This window comes from Anomaloglossus baeobatrachus, chromosome 3 (genome assembly GCF_048569485.1).
Source record: "Anomaloglossus baeobatrachus isolate aAnoBae1 chromosome 3, aAnoBae1.hap1, whole genome shotgun sequence".
Classification (NCBI taxonomy): Eukaryota; Metazoa; Chordata; class Amphibia; order Anura; family Aromobatidae; genus Anomaloglossus; species Anomaloglossus baeobatrachus.
In genome coordinates, this window is record NC_134355.1 from 703,885,811 (window position 1) to 703,905,737 (window position 19,927).

A 19,927-nucleotide genomic window follows, 5' to 3' on the forward strand; every position below is an offset into this window, starting at 1 on the left:
GTTCTTGGTCTTGTGCTTCTCAGCATTGTGGACCCTGTATTGTCCCCCCTGATGTTGCGCTGACGCTGCCCCTGCGGTCTTGGTTCTTGGTCTTGTATTTCTCAGCATTGTGGACCCTGTATTGTCCCCCCTGATGTTGCGCTGACGCCGCCCCTGCGGTCTTGGTTCTTGGTCTTGTATTTCTCAGCATTGTGGACCCTGTATTGTCCCCCCGGATGTTGTGCTGACGCTGCCCCTGCGGTCTTGGTTCTTGGTCTTGTGCTTCTCATCATTGTGGACCCTGTATTGTTCCCCCTGATGTTGTGCTGACGCTGCCCCTGTGGTCTTGGTTCTTGGTCTTGTGCTTCTCAGCATTGTGGACCCTGTATTGTCCCCCTGATGTTGTGCTGACGCTGCCCCTGCGGTCTTGGTTCTTGGTCTTGTGCTTCTCAGCATTGTGGACCCTGTATTGTCCCCCTGATGTTGTGCTGACGCTGCCCCTGCGGTCTTGGTTCTTGGTCTTGTATTTCTCAGCATTGTGGACCCTGTATTGTCCCCCCTGATGTTGCGCTGACGTCGCCCCTGCGGTCTTGGTTCTCGGTTCTTGGTCTTGTGCTTCTCAGCATTGTGGACCCTGTATTGTCCCCCCTTATGTTGCGCTGACTCTGCCCCTGCGGTTTTGGTTCTTGGTCTTGTGCTTCTCAGCAGTGTGGACCCTGTATTGTCCCCCCTGATGTTGTGCTGACGCTGCCCCTGCGGTCTTGGTTCTTGGTCTTGTGCTTCTCAGCATTGTGGACCCTGTGCTGTCCCCCTGATGTTGTGCTGACGCTGCCCCTGCGGTCTTGGTTCTTGGTCTTGTATTTCTCAGCATTGTGGACCCTGTATTGTCCCCCCTGATGTTGTGCTGACGTCGCCCCTGTGGTCTTGGTTCTTGGTCTTGTGCTTCTCACCATTGCGGTGTCTTTGTTGTTCCCCCTGATGTTGTGCTGACGTCGCCCCTGCGGTCTTGGTTCTTGGTCTTGTGCTTCTCATCATTGTGGACCCTGTATTGTCCCCCCAGATGTTGTGCTGACGCCGCCCCTGCGGTCTTGGTTCTTGGTCTTGTGCTTCTCAGCATTGTGGACCCTGTATTGTCCCCCCTGATGTTGTGCTGACGCTGCCCCTGCGGTCTTGGTTCTTGGTCTTGTGCTTCTCATCATTGTGGACCCTGTATTGTCCCCCCTGATGTTGTGCTGACGCTGCCCCTGCGGTCTTGGTTCTTGGTCTTGTGCTTCTCAGCATTGTGGACCCTGTATTGTCCCCCCTGATGTTGTGCTGACGTCGCCCCTGCGGTCTTGGTTCTTGGTCTTGTGCTTCTCAGCATTGTGGACCCTGTATTGTCCCCCCTGATGTTGTGCTGACGTCGCCCCTGCGGTCTTGGTTCTTGGTCTTGTGCTTCTCAGCATTGTGGACCCTGTATTGTCCCCCCTGATGTTGTGCTGACGCCGCCCCTGCGGTCTTGGTTCTTGGCTTGTATTTCTCAGCATTGTGGACCCTGTATTGTCCCCCCTGATGTTGTGCTGACGTCGCCCCTGCGGTCTTGGTTCTTGGTCTTGTGCTTCTCATCATTGTGGACCCTGTATTGTCCCCCTGATGTTGTGCTGACGCTGCCCCTGCGGTCTTGGTTCTTGGTCTTGTGCTTCTCAGCATTGTGGACCCTGTATTGTCCCCCCTGATGTTGCGCTGACGCCGCCCCTGCGGTCTTGGTTCTTGGTCTTGTGCTTCTCATCTTTGTGGACCCTGTGCTGTCCCCCCTGATGTTGCGCTGACGTCGCCCCTGCGGTCTTGGTTCTTGGTCTTGTGCTTCTCAGCATTGTGGACCCTGTATTGTCCCCCCTGATGTTGCGCTGACGCCGCCCCTGCGGTCTTGGTTCTTGGTCTTGTGCTTCTCATCTTTGTGGACCCTGTGCTGTCCCCCCTAATGTTGTGCTGACGCTGCCCCTGCAGTCTTGGTTCTTGGTCTTGTGCTTCTCATCATTGTTGACCCTGTATTGTCCCCCCTGATGTTGTGCTGACGTCGCCCCTGCGGTCTTGGTTCTTGGTCTTGTGCTTCTCAGTATTGTGGACCCTGTATTGTCCCCGCTGATGTTGTGCTGACGCTGCACCTTGCGGTCTTGGTTCTTGGACTTGTATTTCTCAGCATTGTGGACCCTGTATTGTCCCCCTGATGTTGTGCTGACGTCGCCCCTGCGGTCTTGGTTCTCGGTTCTTGGTCTTGTGCTTCTCTTCATTGTGGACCCTGTATTGTCCCCCCTGATGTTGTGCTGACGTCGCCCCTGCGGTCTTGGTTCTTGGTCTTGTGCTTCTCAGCATTGTGGACCCTGTATTGTCCCCCCTTATGTTGCGCTGACGTCGCCCCTGCGGTTTTGGTTCTTGGTCTTGTGCTTCTCAGCATTGTGGACCCTGTGTTGTCCCCCCTGATGTTGTGCTGACGCTGCCCCTGCGGTCTTGGTTCTTGGTCTTGTGCTTCTCATCATTGTGGACCCTGTATTGTCCCCCCGGATGTTGTGCTGACGCCGCCCCTGCGGTCTTAGTTCTTGGTCTTGTGCTTCTCAGCATTGTGGACCCTGTATTGTCCCCCCTGATGTTGTGCTGACGTCGCCCCTGCGGTCTTGGTTCTTGGTCTTGTGCTTCTCAGCATTGTGGACCCTGTATTGTCCCCCCTGATGTTGTGCTGACGCTGCCCCTGCGGTCTTGGTTCTTGGTCTTGTGCTTCTCAGCATTGTGGACCCTGTGCTGTCCCCCTGATGTTGTGCTGACGCTGCCCCTGCGGTCTTGGTTCTTGGTCTTGTATTTCTCATCATTGTGGACCCTGTATTGTCCCCCCGGATGTTGTGCTGACGTCGCCCCTGTGGTCTTGGTTCTTGGTCTTGTGCTTCTCACCATTGCGGTGTCTTTGTTGTTCCCCCTGATGTTGTGCTGACGTCGCCCCTGTGGTCTTGGTTCTTGGTCTTGTGCTTCTCACCATTGCGGTGTCTTTGTTGTTCCCCCTGATGTTGTGCTGACGCTGCCCCTGCGGTCTTGGTTCTTGGTCTTGTGCTTCTCATCATTGTGGACCCTGTATTGTCCCCCCAGATGTTGTGCTGACGTCGCCCCTGCGGTCTTGGTTCTTGGTCTTGTGCTTCTCAGCATTGTGGACCCTGTATTGTCCCCCCTGATGTTGTGCTGACGCTGCCCCTGCGGTCTTGGTTCTTGGTCTTGTGCTTCTCATCATTGTGGACCCTGTATTGTCCCCCCTGATGTTGTGCTGACGTCGCCCCTGCGGTCTTGGTTCTTGGTCTTGTGCTTCTCAGCATTGTGGACCCTGTATTGTCCCCCCTGATGTTGTGCTGACGTCGCCCCTGCGGTCTTGGTTCTTGGTCTTGTGCTTCTCAGCATTGTGGACCCTGTATTGTCCCCCCTGATGTTGTGCTGACGTCGCCCCTGCGGTCTTGGTTCTTGGTCTTGTGCTTCTCATCATTGTGGACCCTGTATTGTCCCCCTGATGTTGTGCTGACGCTGCCCCTGCGGTCTTGGTTCTTGGTCTTGTGCTTCTCAGCATTGTGGACCCTGTATTGTCCCCCCTGATGTTGCGCTGACGCCGCCCCTGCGGTCTTGGTTCTTGGTCTTGTGCTTCTCATCTTTGTGGACCCTGTGCTGTCCCCCCTGATGTTGTGCTGACGCTGCCCCTGCAGTCTTGGTTCTTGGTCTTGTGCTTCTCATCATTGTTGACCCTGTATTGTCCCCCCGGATGTTGTGCTGACGTCGCCCCTGCGGTCTTGGTTCTTGGTCTTGTGCTTCTCAGCATTGTGGACCCTGTATTGTCCCCGCTGATGTTGTGCTGACGCTGCACCTTGCGGTCTTGGTTCTTGGTCTTGTGCTTCTCAGCATTGTGGGCCCTGTGTTGTCCCCCCTGATGTTGTGCTGACGCTGCCCCTGCGGTCTTGGTTCTTGGTCTTGTGCTTCTCATCATTGTGGACCCTGTATTGTCCCCCCTTATGTTGCGCTGACGTCGCCCCTGCGGTCTTGGTTCTTGGTCTTGTGCTTCTCAGCATTGTGGACCCTGTATTGTCCCCCCTGATGTTGCGCTGACGCTGTCCCTGCGGTTTTGGTTCTTGGTCTTGTGCTTCTCATCATTGTGGACCCTGTATTGTCCCCCCTGATGTTGCGCTGACGCTGCCCCTGCGGTCTTGGTTCTTGGTCTTGTGCTTCTCATCATTGTGGACCCTGTATTGTCCCCCCTTATGTTGCGCTGACGTCGCCCCTGCGGTTTTGGTTCTTGGTCTTGTGCTTCTCATCATTGTGGACCCTGTATTGTCCCCCCTGATGTTGCGCTGACGCTGCCCCTGCGGTCTTGGTTCTTGGTCTTGTGCTTCTCATCATTGTGGACCCTGTATTGTTCCCCCTTATGTTGCGCTGACGCTGCCCCTGCGGTCTTGGTTCTTGGTCTTGTGCTTCTCAGCATTGTGGACCCTGTATTGTCCCCCCTTATGTTGTGCTGACGTCGTCCCTGTGGTCTTGGTTCTTGGTCTTGTGCTTCTCAGCATTGTGGACCCTGTATTGTCCCCCCTTATGTTGCGCTGACGTCGCCCCTGCGGTTTTGGTTCTTGGTCTTGTGCTTCTCATCATTGTGGACCCTGTATTGTCCCCCCTTATGTTGCGCTGACGTCGCCCCTGCGGTCTTGGTTCTTGGTCTTGTGCTTCTCATCATTGTGGACCCTGTATTGTCCCCCCTGATGTTGCGCTGACGCTGCCCCTGCGGTCTTGGTTCTTGGTCTTGTGCTTCTCATCATTGTGGACCCTGTATTGTTCCCCCTTATGTTGCGCTGACGTCGCCCCTGCGGTCTTGGTTCTTGGTCTTGTGCTTCTCATCATTGTGGACCCTGTGCTGTCCCCCCTTATGTTGTGCTGACGCTGCCCTTGCGGTCTTGGTTCTTGGTCTTGTGCTTCTCAGCATTGTGGACCCTGTATTGTCCCCCCTGATGTTGTGCTGACGTCGCCCCTGCGGTCTTGGTTCTTGGTCTTTTGCTTCTCATCATTGTGGACCCTGTATTGTCCCCCCTGATGTTGTGCTGACGCTGCCCCTGCAGTCTTGGTTCTTGGTCTTGTGCTTCTCATCATTGAGGACCCTGTATTGTCCCCCCTGATGTTGCGCTGACGTCGCCCCTGCGGTCTTGGTTCTCGGTTCTTGGTCTTGTGCTTCTCATCATTGTGGACCCTGTATTGTCCACCCAGATGTTGTGCTGACGCTGCCCCTGCGGTCTTGGTTCTTGGTCTTGTGCTTCTCATCATTGTGGACCCTGTATTGTCCACCCAGATGTTGTGCTGACGTCGCCCCTGTGGTCTTGGTTCTTGGTCTTGTGCTTCTCATCATTGCGGTGTCTTTGTTGTTCCCCCTGATGTTGTGCTGACGTCGCCCCTGCGGTCTTGGTTCTTGGTCTTGTGCTTCTCAGCATTGTGGACCCTGTATTGTCCCCCTTATGTTGCGCTGACGCTGCCCTTGCGGTCTTGGTTCTTGGTCTTGTGCTTCTCATCATTGCAGTGTCTTTGTTGTTCCCCCTGATGTTGCGCTGACGCCGCCCCTGCGGTCTTGGTTCTTGGTCTTGTGGACCCTGTATTGTCCCCCCTTATGTTGCGAGGACGCTGCCCCTTGCAGTCTTGGTTCTTGGTCTTGTGCTTCTCATCATTGTGGACCCTGTATTGTCCCCCCTGATGTTGTGCTGACGTCGCCCCTGTGGTCTTGGTTCTTGGTCTTGTGTTTCTCATCATTGTGGACCCTCTATTGTCCCCCCTTATGTTGCGCTGACATCTCCCCTGCGGTCTTGGTTCTTGGTCTTGTGCTTCTCACCATTGCGGTGTCTTTGTTGTTCCCCCTGATGTTGCGCTGACGTCGTCACTGTGGTCTTGGTTCTTCGTCTTGTGCTTCTTATCATTGTGGACCCTGTATTGTCCCCCCTTATGTTGTGCTGACGTCGCTCCTGCGGTCTTGGTTCTTGGTCTTGTTCTTCTCATCATTGCGGAGTCTTTGTTGCCCCCCCTTATGTTGCGCTGACGTCGCCCCTGCGGTCTTGGTTCTTGGTCTTCTGCCTCTCGTCATTGTGGTCCCTACTTTGTACTTTTTAATGTCACACTGACGCCTCCCCTGTGGTCTAAGTCCTTGGTCTTCAGCCTCTCATAATTCTGGACCATGTGTTTTTTTTTCCCCCTGACGTAATGCTAACGTCGCCCCTCTAGTGTCGGTCCTTTATTTTGTGTGTCTCGTTATTGAGGACCCTGTGTTGTCCCCACTGATGTTGCACTGACGTCGCCCCTCTGGTGTTAGCATTGTGCCTCTCGTAGTGTTGCACGCCCAGATGTTGTAACTTTGGTCTCTGCTCTTGTTCTTTTACCTCCCGTCATTGTGGACCCTGTGTTGTCCCCACTGATGTTGCACTGACGTCGCCCCTCTGGTGTTAGTATTGTGCCTCTCGTGGTGTTGCACTCCCAGATGTTGTAACTTTGGTCTCTGCTCTTGGTCTTCTACCTCCTGTCATTGTGGACCCTGTGTTGTCCGCCCTGATGTTGCCCCCGTGGTCTCAGTCCTTTGTCTTGTGCCTCTCGTCAGTGTAGACACTATTTTTCCCCTCTGGCTTTGAACTGATCTTGCCCCTGTGGTCTTAGTCTTGTGCCTCTCGTGGTGTTGTCCCCCCAGATGTCGCCACTGTGGTCTCGGTTCTGTTCTCTGTGTTGTCCCCCTAATGTTACGCAGACGTCGCCCCTGTATTCTTGGTCTTTGGTCTTGCGCTTCCCGTCATGTTGGACCCTGTGTTGTTCCCTCTGGTGTTGAGCTGACATTGCCCCTGTGCTTTCAGTCCTTGGTCTTATACCTCTCGTCAGTGCGGACCTTGATCCCTCACCCCCCCAACTCTGAACTGATCTTGCCCCTGTGATCTAGTCTTGTGCCTCTTGTCATTTCTGACCCTGTGTTGTCGTTTCTTGATCTCACACTTATTGTCTTTGCGAACCCTGTGTTGCTCCCCCAGACTTCGTCCCTGTGGTGTTGGTTCTTGGTCTTGTGCTTCTCTTTATTGCGGACCCTGTGTTGTCCTCCCCAACGTCGCCCCTGTAGTCTTAGTTTTTGGCCTTGTGACTCTCGTCATTGGGAAACTTGTGTTGTATCTGTTGACTTTGTGCTGATGCCGCCCCTGTGGTCTTAGTCCTTGTTCTTGAGTCTCTCGTCATTGCGTAGTCTTTGTTGTTCCCCTGATGTTGTGATGACGTCGTCCCTGTGGTCTTCGTTCTTGGTCTTCTGCCTCTTGTCATTGTGGACCCTATTTTGTACTTTTTTACGTAACTCTTGATGCCTCCCCTGTGGTCTTAGTCCTTGGTCTTGAGTCTTGAGTCATTGCGGAGTCTTTGTTGTTCCGCTTATGTTGTGATGACGTCGTCCCTGTGGTCTTCGTTCTTGGTCTTCTGCCTCTTGTCATTGTGGACCCTATTTTGTACTTTTTTACGTAACTCTTGATGCCTCCCCTGTGGTCTTAGTCTTTGGTCTTGAGCCTCTCGTCATTGCGGAGGCTTTGTTGCCCCCTTTTTTGGTTGCGCTGATGTCGCCCCTATGGTTTTCGTTCTTCTGCCGTTCGTTATTGTGAATCCTGTGTTGTCTTCTCTGACTTCGCCCCTGTGGTCCTGGTTTTTGTTCTTGGGCCTCTCGTTATTGTGAAATTTATGCTGACAATGCCCCTGTGGTCTCGACCCTTGTTCTTGTGCTTCTTGTCATTGAGGACCCTGTGTTATCCACCTTCACATAGCCCCTGTATTCTTGATCCTTGGTCTTGTGTCTCTCGTCTTTGAGGACCCTGTGTTGTCCCCCCTGAAGTCGCTCCTGTGGTCTTTGGTCTGATCTTGTGCCTCTCGACGTCTTTGTGGACCTAGTGTTATACTCTTTGAAGTCTGGCTGACCTCGCCCCTGTGGTCTTGGTCCTTTTTTCTTATGCCTCCCATCATTGTAGACCCTGTGTTGTCCCCCCAAACGTCACCCCTGTGGTCTCTGTTCTAGGTCTTGTACCTCTAGTCATTGTGGACCCTGTGTTGTACCTCCGGACGTCACTGCTCTTGTCTTGGCTCTTGGTTTTGTGCCTCCTATCATTGTGGACCGTGTGTTGTCTCTCATACGTCACCCCTGTGGTCCTTGATCTTGTGCCTCCCATCTTTGTGACCCTGTGTTGTACCCCCTGAAGTCGCTCCTGTGGTCTCAGTTCGGGTCTTGTGCCTTTTGTCATCTTTTTGGTCCTAGAGTTATCCTCTTTGATGTCTCGCTGACTTCGCCCCTTTGGTCTCGGTCCTTGGTCTTATGCCTCCCATCATTGTGGACCCGCTGTTGTTCCTCAAACGTCGCCACTGTGGTCTCTGTTCTTGGTTTTGTACCTCGTCATTGTGGACCTTGTGTTGTCCCCCGGACTTTGACCCTGTGTTCTTGGTCTTGTCCCTCCCGTTATTCTGGACCCTGTGTTGTCCCCCCTGGTGTTGTGCTGATGTCGCCGCTGTGGTCTTGTGCCTCCTGTCATTGTGGACCCTGTCTTGTCCCCCCTGAAGTCGCTCCTTTTGTCCCGGTTCTGTCTTGTGCCTCTTGTCATCTTTGTGGACCTAGTGTTATACTCTTTGACGTCACACTGACCTTGCCCCGTGGTCTCGGTCCTTGGTCTTTTGCCTCCCATCATTGTAGACCCTGTGTTGTCCCCTCAAATGTTGCCACTGTGGTCTCTGTTCTTGGTCTTGTACCTCTAGTCATTGTGGACCCTGTGTTGTCCGCCCTGACGTTGCCCCTGTGGTCTCAGTCTTTTGTCTTGTGCCTCTTGTCAATGTGTACACTATTTTTCCCCTTTGACTTTGAACTGATATTGCCCCTGTGGTCTTAGTCTTGTGCCTCTTGTGGTGTTGTCCCCCCAGATGTAGTCACTGGTCTCTGATCTTGGTCTTGTACCTCCCGTCACTGTGGACCCTGTGTTGTACCCCCGGACTTTGCCCTTGTGTTCTGTCTTGTGCCTCTTAGCATTGTAGACCTTGTGTTGTCCCCACTGATGTTGTGCAGACGTCGCTCCTTTGTTCTTGGTCTTTGGTCTTCTGCTTCCCGTCATTGTGGACCCTGTGTTGTACCTCTGGACGTCGCCCCTGTGTTCTCTCTTGTGCCTTTTAGCATTGTAGACCCTATATTGTCCCCCCTGATGTTGCCCCTGTGTTCTGTCTTGTGCCTCTTAGCATTGTAGACCCTGTATTGTTCCACCTGATGTTGCGCAGACTTCGTCCCTGTGTTCTCGGTTTTTGGTCTTGCGCTTCCCGTCATTGTTGATCCTGTTTTGTTCCCTCTGATGTTGAGCTGATGTTGCCCCTGTACTTTCAGTCCTTGGTCTTGTACCTCTTGTCAATGCGGACCTTGTTTCCCCCAACTTTGAAGTGATCTTGCCCCTGCGATCTTAGTCTTGTGCCTCTTGTCATTTTGGACCCTGTGTTGTCGGTTCTTGATCTCGCGCCTGTTGTCTTTGCGGACCCTGTGTTGTTCCCTGGGACTTTGTCACTGTGGTCTCGGTTCTTGGTCTTGTGCTTCTCTTTATTGTGGACCCTGTGTTGTCCTCTCCAACATCGCCCCTGTAGTCTTAGTTTTTGGTCTTATGACTTGTCATTGTGGAACTTGTACCCTTTGACTTCATGCTGATGCCGCCCCTGTTGTCTTAGTCTATGGTCTTGAGCCTCTCGTCATTGCGGAGTCTTTGTTGTCCCCCTCTTATGTTGCGCTGACGTCACCCCTGAGGTATTGGTTCTTCTGCCTCTCGTTATTGTGGACCCTTTGTTGTCCTCCTTGACTTGGCCCCTGTGGTCTTGGTTTTTGGTCATGTACCTCTCGTCATTGTGAAACTTGTGCTGATATTGTGTGTTCGGCCCTTGATCTTGTTCCTCTTGTCAATGTGGACCCTGTGTTGTCCCCCAGATGTCGCCCCTGTGGTCTTGGTCTTGTGCTTCCTGTCATTGTGGATCCCATGTTTTTTGATGTTGCGCTGACAACAACACACTGGTCTCGGTCCTTGGTCTTATGCCTCCCATCATAGACCCTGTGTTGTCCCCCAAAACGTCGCCACTGTGGTCTCTGTTCTTGGTCTTGTGCCTCCCGTCAGTGTTGACCCTGTGTTGTCCCCCCTGATGTTGCGCTGATGTCGCGGCTGTAGTGCTGGTCCTTGGTTTGTGCCTCCCGTCTTTGTTGTCCCCTCTGATGTTGCCCCTATGATGTCAGTCTTTGATCATTGTCGACCTTGTTATCCCCTTTCCAGACGTTGCCCCTGTGGTCATGGTTCTTGGTCTAGTGCTGCTTGTCATTGTGGACCCTGTGTTGCCCACCAGACGTTGCCCCTGTGGTCTTGGTTTTTGGTCTAGTGCTGCTCGTCATTGTGAACCCTTTTTGTTGTTCCCCCTGATGTTGCACTGACCTTTCCCCTGTGGTCTCGGTTCTTGGGTTTTGTACCTCTCATCATTGCGGACCTTGTGTTGTCTCCCTCCCAATTTCGCCCCTGTGGTACTGGTCATTGGTGTTTTGGCTCTCGTCATTGGGCACCCTGTGTTTTCCCCCTGATATCGCGCTGACGTCGCCCCTTCCTACTTTCAGGTGTCGCCTTCTTCCCACAACGATGTCTGAAGGGGAGAATAAAGCCGCCCCTAGTACAGGCTCAGACCCCAAATTGGACACTGTTGTCTCCATGTCCCCTCCGGTGAGTGCTCCCTCTGTACCTGCCGAAGAGGAGGAGGAGGAGAGTGAAGACGAGTCAGAGATCCTGGAGGAGTCGCCATGCGGTCGCTGGCAAAAAAGGCGAGAAGAGGTGAGTCTTTGTCATCCCCAGATAATGTCTTGTGACCCCCCCCCCCTTCCCTGCTCCTCCTGCCATTGCTTGTGTCACGTGACCCCTTCCCTACTCCTCCTGCCATCGCTCGAGTCTGGCTCTTGTCTGGCCTCTGTCGTTCAGGTCACGTGGCTGGTTGTTGGCTGACCTACCTCCATCGCTCGTGTCAGGTGGCCAGTTGGTGGCTGACCTCCATCGCTCGGGTTAGGTGACCGGATGCTTGCTGGCTTCCATCGCTCGTGTCAGGGGGCCGGTTGCTAGCTGGCCTCAGTTGCTCGTGTTAGGTGGCCGGTTGCTGGCTGGCCTCCGTCGATTGTGTCAGGTGGCCGGTTGCTGGCTGGCCTCTATTGCTCGGGTCAGGTGACTGGTTGCTGGCTGGTCTCCATCGCACGGGTCATGTGGCCAGTTGCTGGCTGGCCTCCATCACTCGTGTCAGGTGGCCGGTTGCTGGGTGGCCTCCATCGCTCGTGTCAGGTGGCCAGTTGCTGGGTGGCCTCCATCGCTCGTGTCAGGTGGCCAGTTGCTGGGTGGCCTCCATCGCTCGTGTCAGGTGGCCGGTTGCTGGGTGGCCTCCATCGCTTCTGTCAGGTTGCCGGTTGCTGGCTGGCCTCCGTCACTCCTGTCAGGTGGCCGGTTGCTGGGTGGCCTCCATCGCTCATGTCAGGTGGCCGGTTGCTGGGTGGCCTCCATCGCTTCTGTCAGGTTGCCGGTTGCTGGCTGGCCTCCGTCACTCCTGTCAGGTGGCCAGTTGCTGGCTGGCCTCCGTCACTCCTGTCAGGTGGCCAGTTGCTGGCTGGCCTCCGTCACTCCTGTCAGGTGGCCAGTTGCTGGCTGGCCTCCGTCGCTCCTGTCAGGTGGCCAGTTGCTGGCTGGCCTCCGTCGCTCCTGTCAGGTGGCCAGTTGCTGGCTGGCCTCCGTCGCTCCTGTCAGGTGGCCAGTTGCTGGCTGGCCTCCGTCGCTCCTGTCAGGTGGCCAGTTGCTGGCTGGCCTCCGTCGCTCCTGTCAGGTGGCCAGTTGCTGGCTGGCCTCCGTCGCTCCTGTCAGGTGGCCAGTTGCTGGCTGGCCTCCGTCGCTCCTGTCAGGTGGCCAGTTGCTGGCTGGCCTCCGTCGCTCCTGTCAGGTGGCCAGTTGCTGGCTGGCCTCCGTCGCTCCTGTCAGGTGGCCAGTTGCTGGCTGGCCTCCGTCGCTCCTGTCAGGTGGCCAGTTGCTGGCTGGCCTCCGTCGCTCCTGTCAGGTGGCCAGTTGCTGGCTGGCCTCCGTCGCTCCTGTCAGGTGGCCAGTTGCTGGCTGGCCTCCGTCGCTCCTGTCAGGTGGCCAGTTGCTGGCTGGCCTCCGTCGCTCCTTTCAGGTGGCCAGTTGCTGGCTGGCCTCCGTCGCTCCTTTCAGGTGGCCAGTTGCTGGCTGGCCTCCGTCGCTCCTTTCAGGTGGCCAGTTGCTGGCTGGCCTCCATCGCTCGGGTCAGGTGACCGGTTGCTGGCTGGCCTCCGTCGCTCGGGTCAGGTGACCGGTTGCTGGCTGGCCTCCATCGCTCCTGACTCATCAGCGGCCGTCTCCCTCCTCGCTCCTGATGCGCAGTTTTCTGTCCTATGTGCTGCTGTCCTGCAGCCGCTTCTCCATCGTGTGGACGTCCGTGTGCCGGAGGCTGTACCCCGTAGGTGTTGAAGGGCTGCTGCAGCACTTCTTTGTCATTACTATGCGGATGCTGTGATATTTAACCCTTTGTGACTGCAGCCAGTTGAGGCCCATGTTAGAGGGCTCGGCTTTTTTTCTCCGGACACAGCGCCCCTGCTGTTCATGCCCTGGTACTGCAGCAGCACAGACTGTGGGGTGATTCGTCCGCTCGGTCTGGAGTTAGTTTTGTGTGGTTTTGCTGCCATTATGAGTTTTATGTGAGCGTTTGTGACAGCAGGACCCCCAGCGTTTTCTGGTATTGGTGGGATAGTTTCCCGGTCCCCCTGATTTCCCCAGAGACCCGGGACCCCCCTCTTGTATGGAGCATGTCTGTTGGGCCGGGGGCCCCTCTGTCGGGGGTCAGCACTGCAGTAAGATCAGATAAAATATGTCAGGGACTTGATTATGAACGTGTCACTCCCCGCAGGTGAACCAACGAAATGTGCCGGGCATCGACAGCGCCTACCTCGCCATGGACACCGAGGAGGGGGTGGAGGTGGTCTGGAACGAGGTGCAGTTCTCTGAAAGGAAGAACTTCAAGCTGCAGGAGGTGGGTGGGGCCTGCTGGGGTAGGGAATAGGCCTACTGGGGTGGTGGGGGGCATGTGTTGGAGCAGGGCAGGAGCCTACAAGGGGTGGGGCCTGCTGGGTTGGTGGAGGGGCCTGCTGGGAGTGGGACCAGCTAGGGTAAAATGTGGGGGGCACATGTTGGAGCAGGGATGGAATTGGTAATGATGTGGGGGGCACGTGTTGGAGCATGGGTGGACTTGGTAAAGATGTGGGGTCTTTGGTAGTGGGAGGGCACGTTTTTGAGCATGGGTGGGCTTGGTAATGATGTGGCGGTCTCTGGTAGTGGGGGACACGTGTTGGTGCACATGTATCATGGATCAGGTAGGGTTGACCCCTTCTCTGGTGATGTCTCTTCCAGGACAAGGTGAAGGCCGTATTTGATAATCTCATCCAGTTGGAACATCTCAACATTGTCAAGTTCCACAAGTACTGGGCGGACGTGAAGGAGAACAGAGCGAGGGTAAGTCCCCGGCCCTTGCGTGCGAGCAGTCTCTGAATTCCTCCCCATGCGTCTGAGCGCTCTCTGAACTCCCCCCCCCCCCCCCCCCCCCCATGCGCCCTCCCCGGCCGCTCCCACGGTCGGCCCTCCCCGGCCGCTCCCACGGTCGGCCCTCCCCGGCCGCTCCCACGGTCGGCCCTCCCCGGCCGCTCCCACGGTCGGCCCTCCCCCGGCCGCTCCCACGGTCGGCCCTCCCCGGCCGCTCCCACGGTCGGCCCTCCCCGGCCGCTCCCACGGTCGGCCCTCCCCGGCCGCTCCCACGGTCGGCCCTCCCCGGCCGCTCCCACGGTCGGCCCTCCCCGGCCGCTCCCCACGGTCGGCCCTCCCCGGCCGCTCCCACGGTCGTCCCTCCCCGGCCGCTCCCACGGTCGGCCCCTCCCCGGCCGCTCCCACGGTCGGCCCTCCCCGGCCGCTCCCACGGTCGGCCCTCCCCGGCCGCTCCCACGGTCGGCCCTCCCCGGCCGCTCCCACGGTCGGCCCTCCCCGGCCGCTCCCACGGTCGGCCCTCCCCGGCCGCTCCCACGGTCGGCCCTCCCCGGCCGCTCCCACGGTCGGCCCTCCCCGGCCGCTCCCACGGTCGGCCCTCATTTTTCGGCTCCTGCCACAGGTAGTGAGTTTTCTTCATGCACACATATGCCCTCCAGGACCCTGGTCATAGATACCATGGTTACGTAAGACCCTTCTGTTTCACTGGCGGCTGTCCTGTATACTATCACACTACAGGTCCCTGGACACCTGACAACCTCACGATCTTTGCTGACAACCATTTTCCCGCCCCTTTTCTTGACAGGTGATCTTCATCACAGAATACATGTCGTCCGGGAGCCTCAAACAGTTCCTGAAAAAGACCAAGAAAAACCATAAGACGATGAATGAGAAGGTGAGGATGTGTCCACCCCTCCTGCGGTGTAATGACGCACCCCACTACCCCATCCTTCATGTCTGATAATTGTACTTATGTCCACAGGCCTGGAAGAGATGGTGCACGCAGATCCTGTCTGCACTCAGGTGAGTGGGGCCCCGGTGATGACGCTGACAACCCTGATAACACTTTAGTGTCAGGCTTGTCGTCATCAGATGATCGGATGAGACCTCAGGATTGTGTGTAACGTGCCAGGGAACATGGCTACACACACTGATTGTGCCAAATCCTCCTCCGCAATAGCCACAATCTGCCCCAAAGATGAGCTCCTAATTGGGTGGCACCCCTCCACGTCCCTTCCTCACCCAGGCCACCGGTGAAAATCCTCGTCCTGCCAGAACCCCACGAGATCTAGTAAAGCGTTAGACACTCCTCCTCATCTACCGTCTCCAGTCACCAACCATATTTGCTATATCCTCCAAGTAGTCAAGACTACAGTGTTACTAGGGTGTACAGGAATGGAGTGCGCTCCACCATCACACTGTCACGTCATATACTTCAGCCATAGAGGATGGTGCAACGTGTTATACTGTCGGGGGATCAGTCGCTGTGTGCTGCCCTGTGCTCGGCTGTGAGGGTGTATAGGTTGTAGTAGATGGTGATGTGTTGGGTGTAGTATTATATACTATTACAGTCGGGGGTGTCAGTCGTTGTGTGTCACCCTGTGCTTGGCTGTGAGGGTGTATAGGTTGTAGTAGATGGTGATGTGTTGGGTGCCGTATTATACTATTACAGTCGGGAGGTGTCAGTCGCTGTGTGTCACCCTCTGCTCGGCTGTGAGGGTGTATAGGTTGTAGTAGATGATGTGTTGGGTGTAGTATTATACTATTACAGTCGGGGGTGTCAGTTGCTGTGTGCCGCCCTCTCCTCGGCTGTGAGGGTGTTATAGGTTGTAATAGATGATGTGTTGGGTTGTAGTATTATACTGTTACAGTCGGGGGTGTTAGTCGCTGTGTGCCGCCCTCTGCTCAGCTTTGAGGGTGTATAGGTTGTAGTAGATGGTGATGTGTTGGGTGTAGTATTATACTATTACAGTCGGGGGTGTCAGGCGCTGTGTGTCACCCTGTGCTCAGCTTCAATATAAGGTAAAGTCTGGCTCACTTGTCAACAAAGTAGGTGCCTCCGAGAAAATATCACAATACAGTCAAGAACAAATAGCTCGGGCACACAAAAAGTCAAGAGTCTGAGGCAAAGTAGTGCTTGAATTTCAGTTTGCTTGTTTATTGATGTAAAGGGTCCAAACGTAAAAATAAAACATCCAACGTTGCGGCCTTGACATACAGGCCTTCGTCAGAGAAAGTCTATATGATTGGGGAAAAAACGGGTTGTATATACAATATACGGAATCTCCGTAAGAAAAAGGATACCTCTATTGACATCAATGGTATAACTGATAGCAAACAAGAGATGTACGGATAACGTTAAAGAAATGGAGTCCACTGTATGACACCAGATGCCGTACAAAAATTGCAGTAGAAACTGCTGATATGGGAAGTGCCCTTAAATTCAGAGGCAACTCGTATCAGGTATGATAACCGGACGGTAGAAATATTATGTATTGAGGCACGGTGTGTGAACAACACCCTAAAGGCGTGGACAAGCCGAGTAGTATAGTCTTTATCCTGCTAAATAAGGCTAGGGATTAAGGCATCAACAATTAATGTTGTGGGGGAAATCAGTCGGACTCCTTGTATGGAATAAATCCTGTGTGGTGGCCGGTCCCCATAGGAATTCCATGGGGACCGGCCACCACACAGGATTTATTCCATACAAGGAGTCCGACTGATTTCCCCCACAACATTAATTGTTGATGCCTTAATCCCTAGCCTTATTTAGCAGGATAAAGACTATACTACTCGGCTTGTCCACGCCTTTAGGGTGTTGTTCACACACCGTGCCTCAATACATAATATTTCTACCGTCCGGTTATCATACCTGATACGAGTTGCCTCTGAATTTAAGGGCACTTCCCATATCAGCAGTTTCTACTGCAATTTTTGTACGGCATCTGGTGTCATACAGTGGACTCCATTTCTTTAACGTTATCCGTACATCTCTTGTTTGCTATCAGTTATACCATTGATGTCAATAGAGGTATCCTTTTTCTTACGGAGATTCCGTATATTGTATATACACCGTTTTTTCCCCAATCATATAGACTTTCTCTGACGAAGGCCTGTATGTCAAGGCCGCAACGTTGGATGTTTTATTTTTACGTTTGGACCCTTTACATCAATAAACAAGCAAACTGAAATTCAAGCACTACTTTGCCTCAGACTCTTGACTTTTTGTGTGCCCGAGCTATTTGTTCTTGCCTGTGCTCAGCTGTGAGGGTGTATAGGTTGTAGTAGATGGTGATATGTTGGGTGTAGTATTATACTATTACAGTCGGGGGTGTCAGGCGCTGTGTGTCACCCTGTGCTTGGCTGTGAGGGTGTATAGGTTGTAGATGGTGATATGTTGGGTGTAGTATTATACTATTACAGTCGGGGGTGTCAGGCGCTGTGTGTCACCCTGTGCTCAGCTGTGAGGGTGTATAGGTTGTAGTAGATGGTGATATGTTGGGTGTAGTATTATACTATTACAGTCGGGGGATCAGTCGCTGTGTGTCACCCTGTGCTCGGCTGTGAGGGTGTATAGGTTGTAGTAGTAGATGGTGATGTGTTGGGTGTAGTATTATACTGTTACAGTCAGGGGTGTCAGTCGCTGTGTGTCACCCTGTGCTCGGCTGTGAGGGTGTATAGGTTGTAGATGGTGATATGTTGGGTGTAGTGTTATACTGTTACAGTCGGGGGTGTCAGTCGCTGTGTGCTGCCTCTGCTCGGCTGTGAGGGTGTATAGGTTGTAGTAGATGGTGATGTGTTGGGTGTAGTATTATACTGTTACAGTCAGGGGTGTCAGTCGCTGTGTGTCACCCTGTGCTCGGCTGTGAGGGTGTATAGGTTGTAGTAGATGATGTGTTGGGTGTAGTATTATACTATTACAGTCGGGGGTGTCAGTTGCTGTGTGCCGCCCTCTCCTCGGCTGTGGAGGGTGTATAGGTTGTAATAGATGTGTTGTGTAGTATTATACTGTTACAGTCGGGGGTGTCAGTCGCTGTGTGTCACCCTGTGCTCGGCTGTGAGGGTATATAGGTTGTAGTAGATGGTGATATGTTGGGTGTAGTATTATACTGTTACAGTCGGGGGTGTCAGTCGCTGTGGTGCCGCCCTCTGATCGGCTGTGAGGGTGTATAGGTTGTAGTAGATGGTGATATGTTGGGTGCAGTATTATACTATTACAGTCGGGGGTGTCAGTCGCTGTGTGCCGCCCTCTGCTCGGCTGTGGGGGTGTATAGGTTGTAGTAGATTATGATATGTTGGGTTGTAGTATATATACTATTACAGTCGGGGGTGTCAGTCGCTGTGTGCCGCCCTGTGCTCGGCTGTGAGGGGTGTATAGGTTGTAGTAGATGGTGATATGTTGGGTGTAGTATTATACTGTTACAGTCGGGGGTGTCAGTCGCTGTGTGTCACCCTGTGCTCGGCTGTGAGGGTGTATAGGTTGTAGTAGATGGTGATGTGTTGGGTGCAGCATTATACTATTACAGTCGGGGGGTGTCAGTCGCTGTGTGCCGCCCTGTGCTCGGCTGTGAGGGTGTATAGGTTGTAGTAGATGGTGATATGTTGGGTGTAGTATTATACTGTTACAGTCACTGGTGTCAGTCGCTGTGTGTCACCCTGTGCTTGGCTGTGAGGGTGTATAGGTTGTAGTAGATGGTGATGTGTTGGGTGCAGTATTATACTATTACAGTCGGGGGTGTCAGGCGCTGTGTGCCGCCTCTGCTCGGCTGTGAGGTTGTATAGGTTGTAGTAGATGGTGATATGTTGGGTGCAGTATTATACTATTACAGTCGGGGGTGTCAGACGCTGTGTGCCGCCCTCTGCTCGGCTGTGAGGGTGTATAGGTTGTAGTAGATGGTGATATGTTGGGTGTAGTATTATACTGTTACAGTCGGGGGTGTCAGGCGCTGTGTGCCGCCCTCTGCTCGGCTGTGAGGGTGTATAGGTTGTAGTAGATGGTGATGTGTTGGGTGCAGTATTATACTATTACAGTCGGGGGTGTCAGGCGCTGTGTGCCGCCCTCTGCTCGGCTGTGAGGTTGTATACGTTGTAGTAGATGGTGATATGTTGGGTGCAGTATTATACTATTACAGTCGGGGGGTGTCAGGCGCTGTGTGCCGCCCTCTGCTCGGCTGTGAGGGTGTATAGGTTGTAGTAGATGGTGATATGTTGGGTGCAGTATTATACTATTAGTCGGGGGTGTCAGGCGCTGTGTGCCGCCCTCTGCTCGGCTGTGAGGGTGTATAGGTTGTAATAGATGGTGATATGTTGGGTGCAGTATTATACTATTACAGTCGGGGGTGTCAGTCGCTGTGTGTCACCCTGTGCTTGGCTGTGAGGGTGTATAGGTTGTAGTAGATGGTGATGTGTTGGGTGCAGTATTATACTATTACAGTCGGGGGTGTCAGTCGCTGTGTGTCACCCTGTGCTCGGCTGTGAGGGTATATAGGTTTGTAGTAGATGGTGATATGTTGGGTGCAGTATTATACTATTACAGTCGGGGTGTGTCAGTCGCTGTGTGTCACCCTCTGCTCGGCTTGTGAGGGTGTATAGGTTGTAGTAGATGGTGATGTGTTGGGTGCAGTATTATACTATTACAGGTCGGGGGTGTCAGTCGCTGTGTGTCACCCTGTGCTTGGCTGTGAGGGTGTATAGGTTTGTAGTAGATGGTGATATGTTGGGTGCAGTATTATACTATTACAGTCGGGGGTGTCAGTCGCTGTGTGCCGCCCTCTGCTCGGCTGTGAGGGTGTATAGGTTGTAGTAGATGGTGATATGTTGGGTGTAGTATTATACTATTACAGTCGGGGGTGTCAGGCGCTGTGTCTCACCCTCTGCTCAGCTGTGAGGGTGTATAGGTTGTAGTAGATGGTGATATGTTGGGTGCAGTATTATACTATTACAGTCGGGGGTGTCAGGCGCTGTGTGCCGCCCTCTGCTCGGCTGTGAGGGTGTATAGGTTGTAGTAGATGGTGATATGTTGGGTGCAGCATTATACTATTACAGTCGGGGGTGTCAGTCGCTGTGGCCGCCCTCTGCTCGGCTGTGAGTCTATAGGCGGTAAGATTGTTGTCTCTTTTCTCCACAGTTACCTCCACTCTTGTGACCCTCCAATTATCCATGGAAACTTGACCTGTGACACCATCTTCATTCAGCACAATGGACTCATCAAGATTGGCTCCGGTAAGCCTCCGCTCACCCTGGCAGCTCACACCTGTTGTCCGTCTGCCCGGCAGCAATAATAATGTCCGCTCTCTAGCTGCCGCTATTAACAGCTCTTGTATGTTACAATAAGTGGGTTT

At 53.9% G+C, this 19,927-nt stretch overlaps 2 protein-coding genes across 2 annotated transcripts in view; one reads left to right on the forward strand and one right to left on the reverse strand.

Moving 5' to 3' along the window:
• Nucleotides 1–9,113, reverse strand: part of PPM1G (protein phosphatase, Mg2+/Mn2+ dependent 1G) — a 111,932-nt gene extending 102,819 nt beyond the window's left edge. Inside the window, exon 1 of the mRNA XM_075341694.1 lies at nucleotides 8,960–9,113. Within this exon, the coding sequence (XP_075197809.1) occupies nucleotides 8,960–9,113 (154 nt within the window). The remainder of the gene's footprint in view (nucleotides 1–8,959) is intronic.
• NRBP1 (nuclear receptor binding protein 1) overlaps nucleotides 1–19,927 on the forward strand; it is a 71,098-nt gene that overhangs the window by 8,727 nt on the left and 42,444 nt on the right. The window contains 6 exon segments of the mRNA XM_075341390.1: nucleotides 10,631–10,841; nucleotides 12,961–13,083; nucleotides 13,461–13,562; nucleotides 14,392–14,481; nucleotides 14,569–14,609; nucleotides 19,714–19,808. Coding sequence (XP_075197505.1) covers nucleotides 10,653–10,841; nucleotides 12,961–13,083; nucleotides 13,461–13,562; nucleotides 14,392–14,481; nucleotides 14,569–14,609; nucleotides 19,714–19,808 — 640 coding nt within the window. The 5' untranslated portion in view covers nucleotides 10,631–10,652.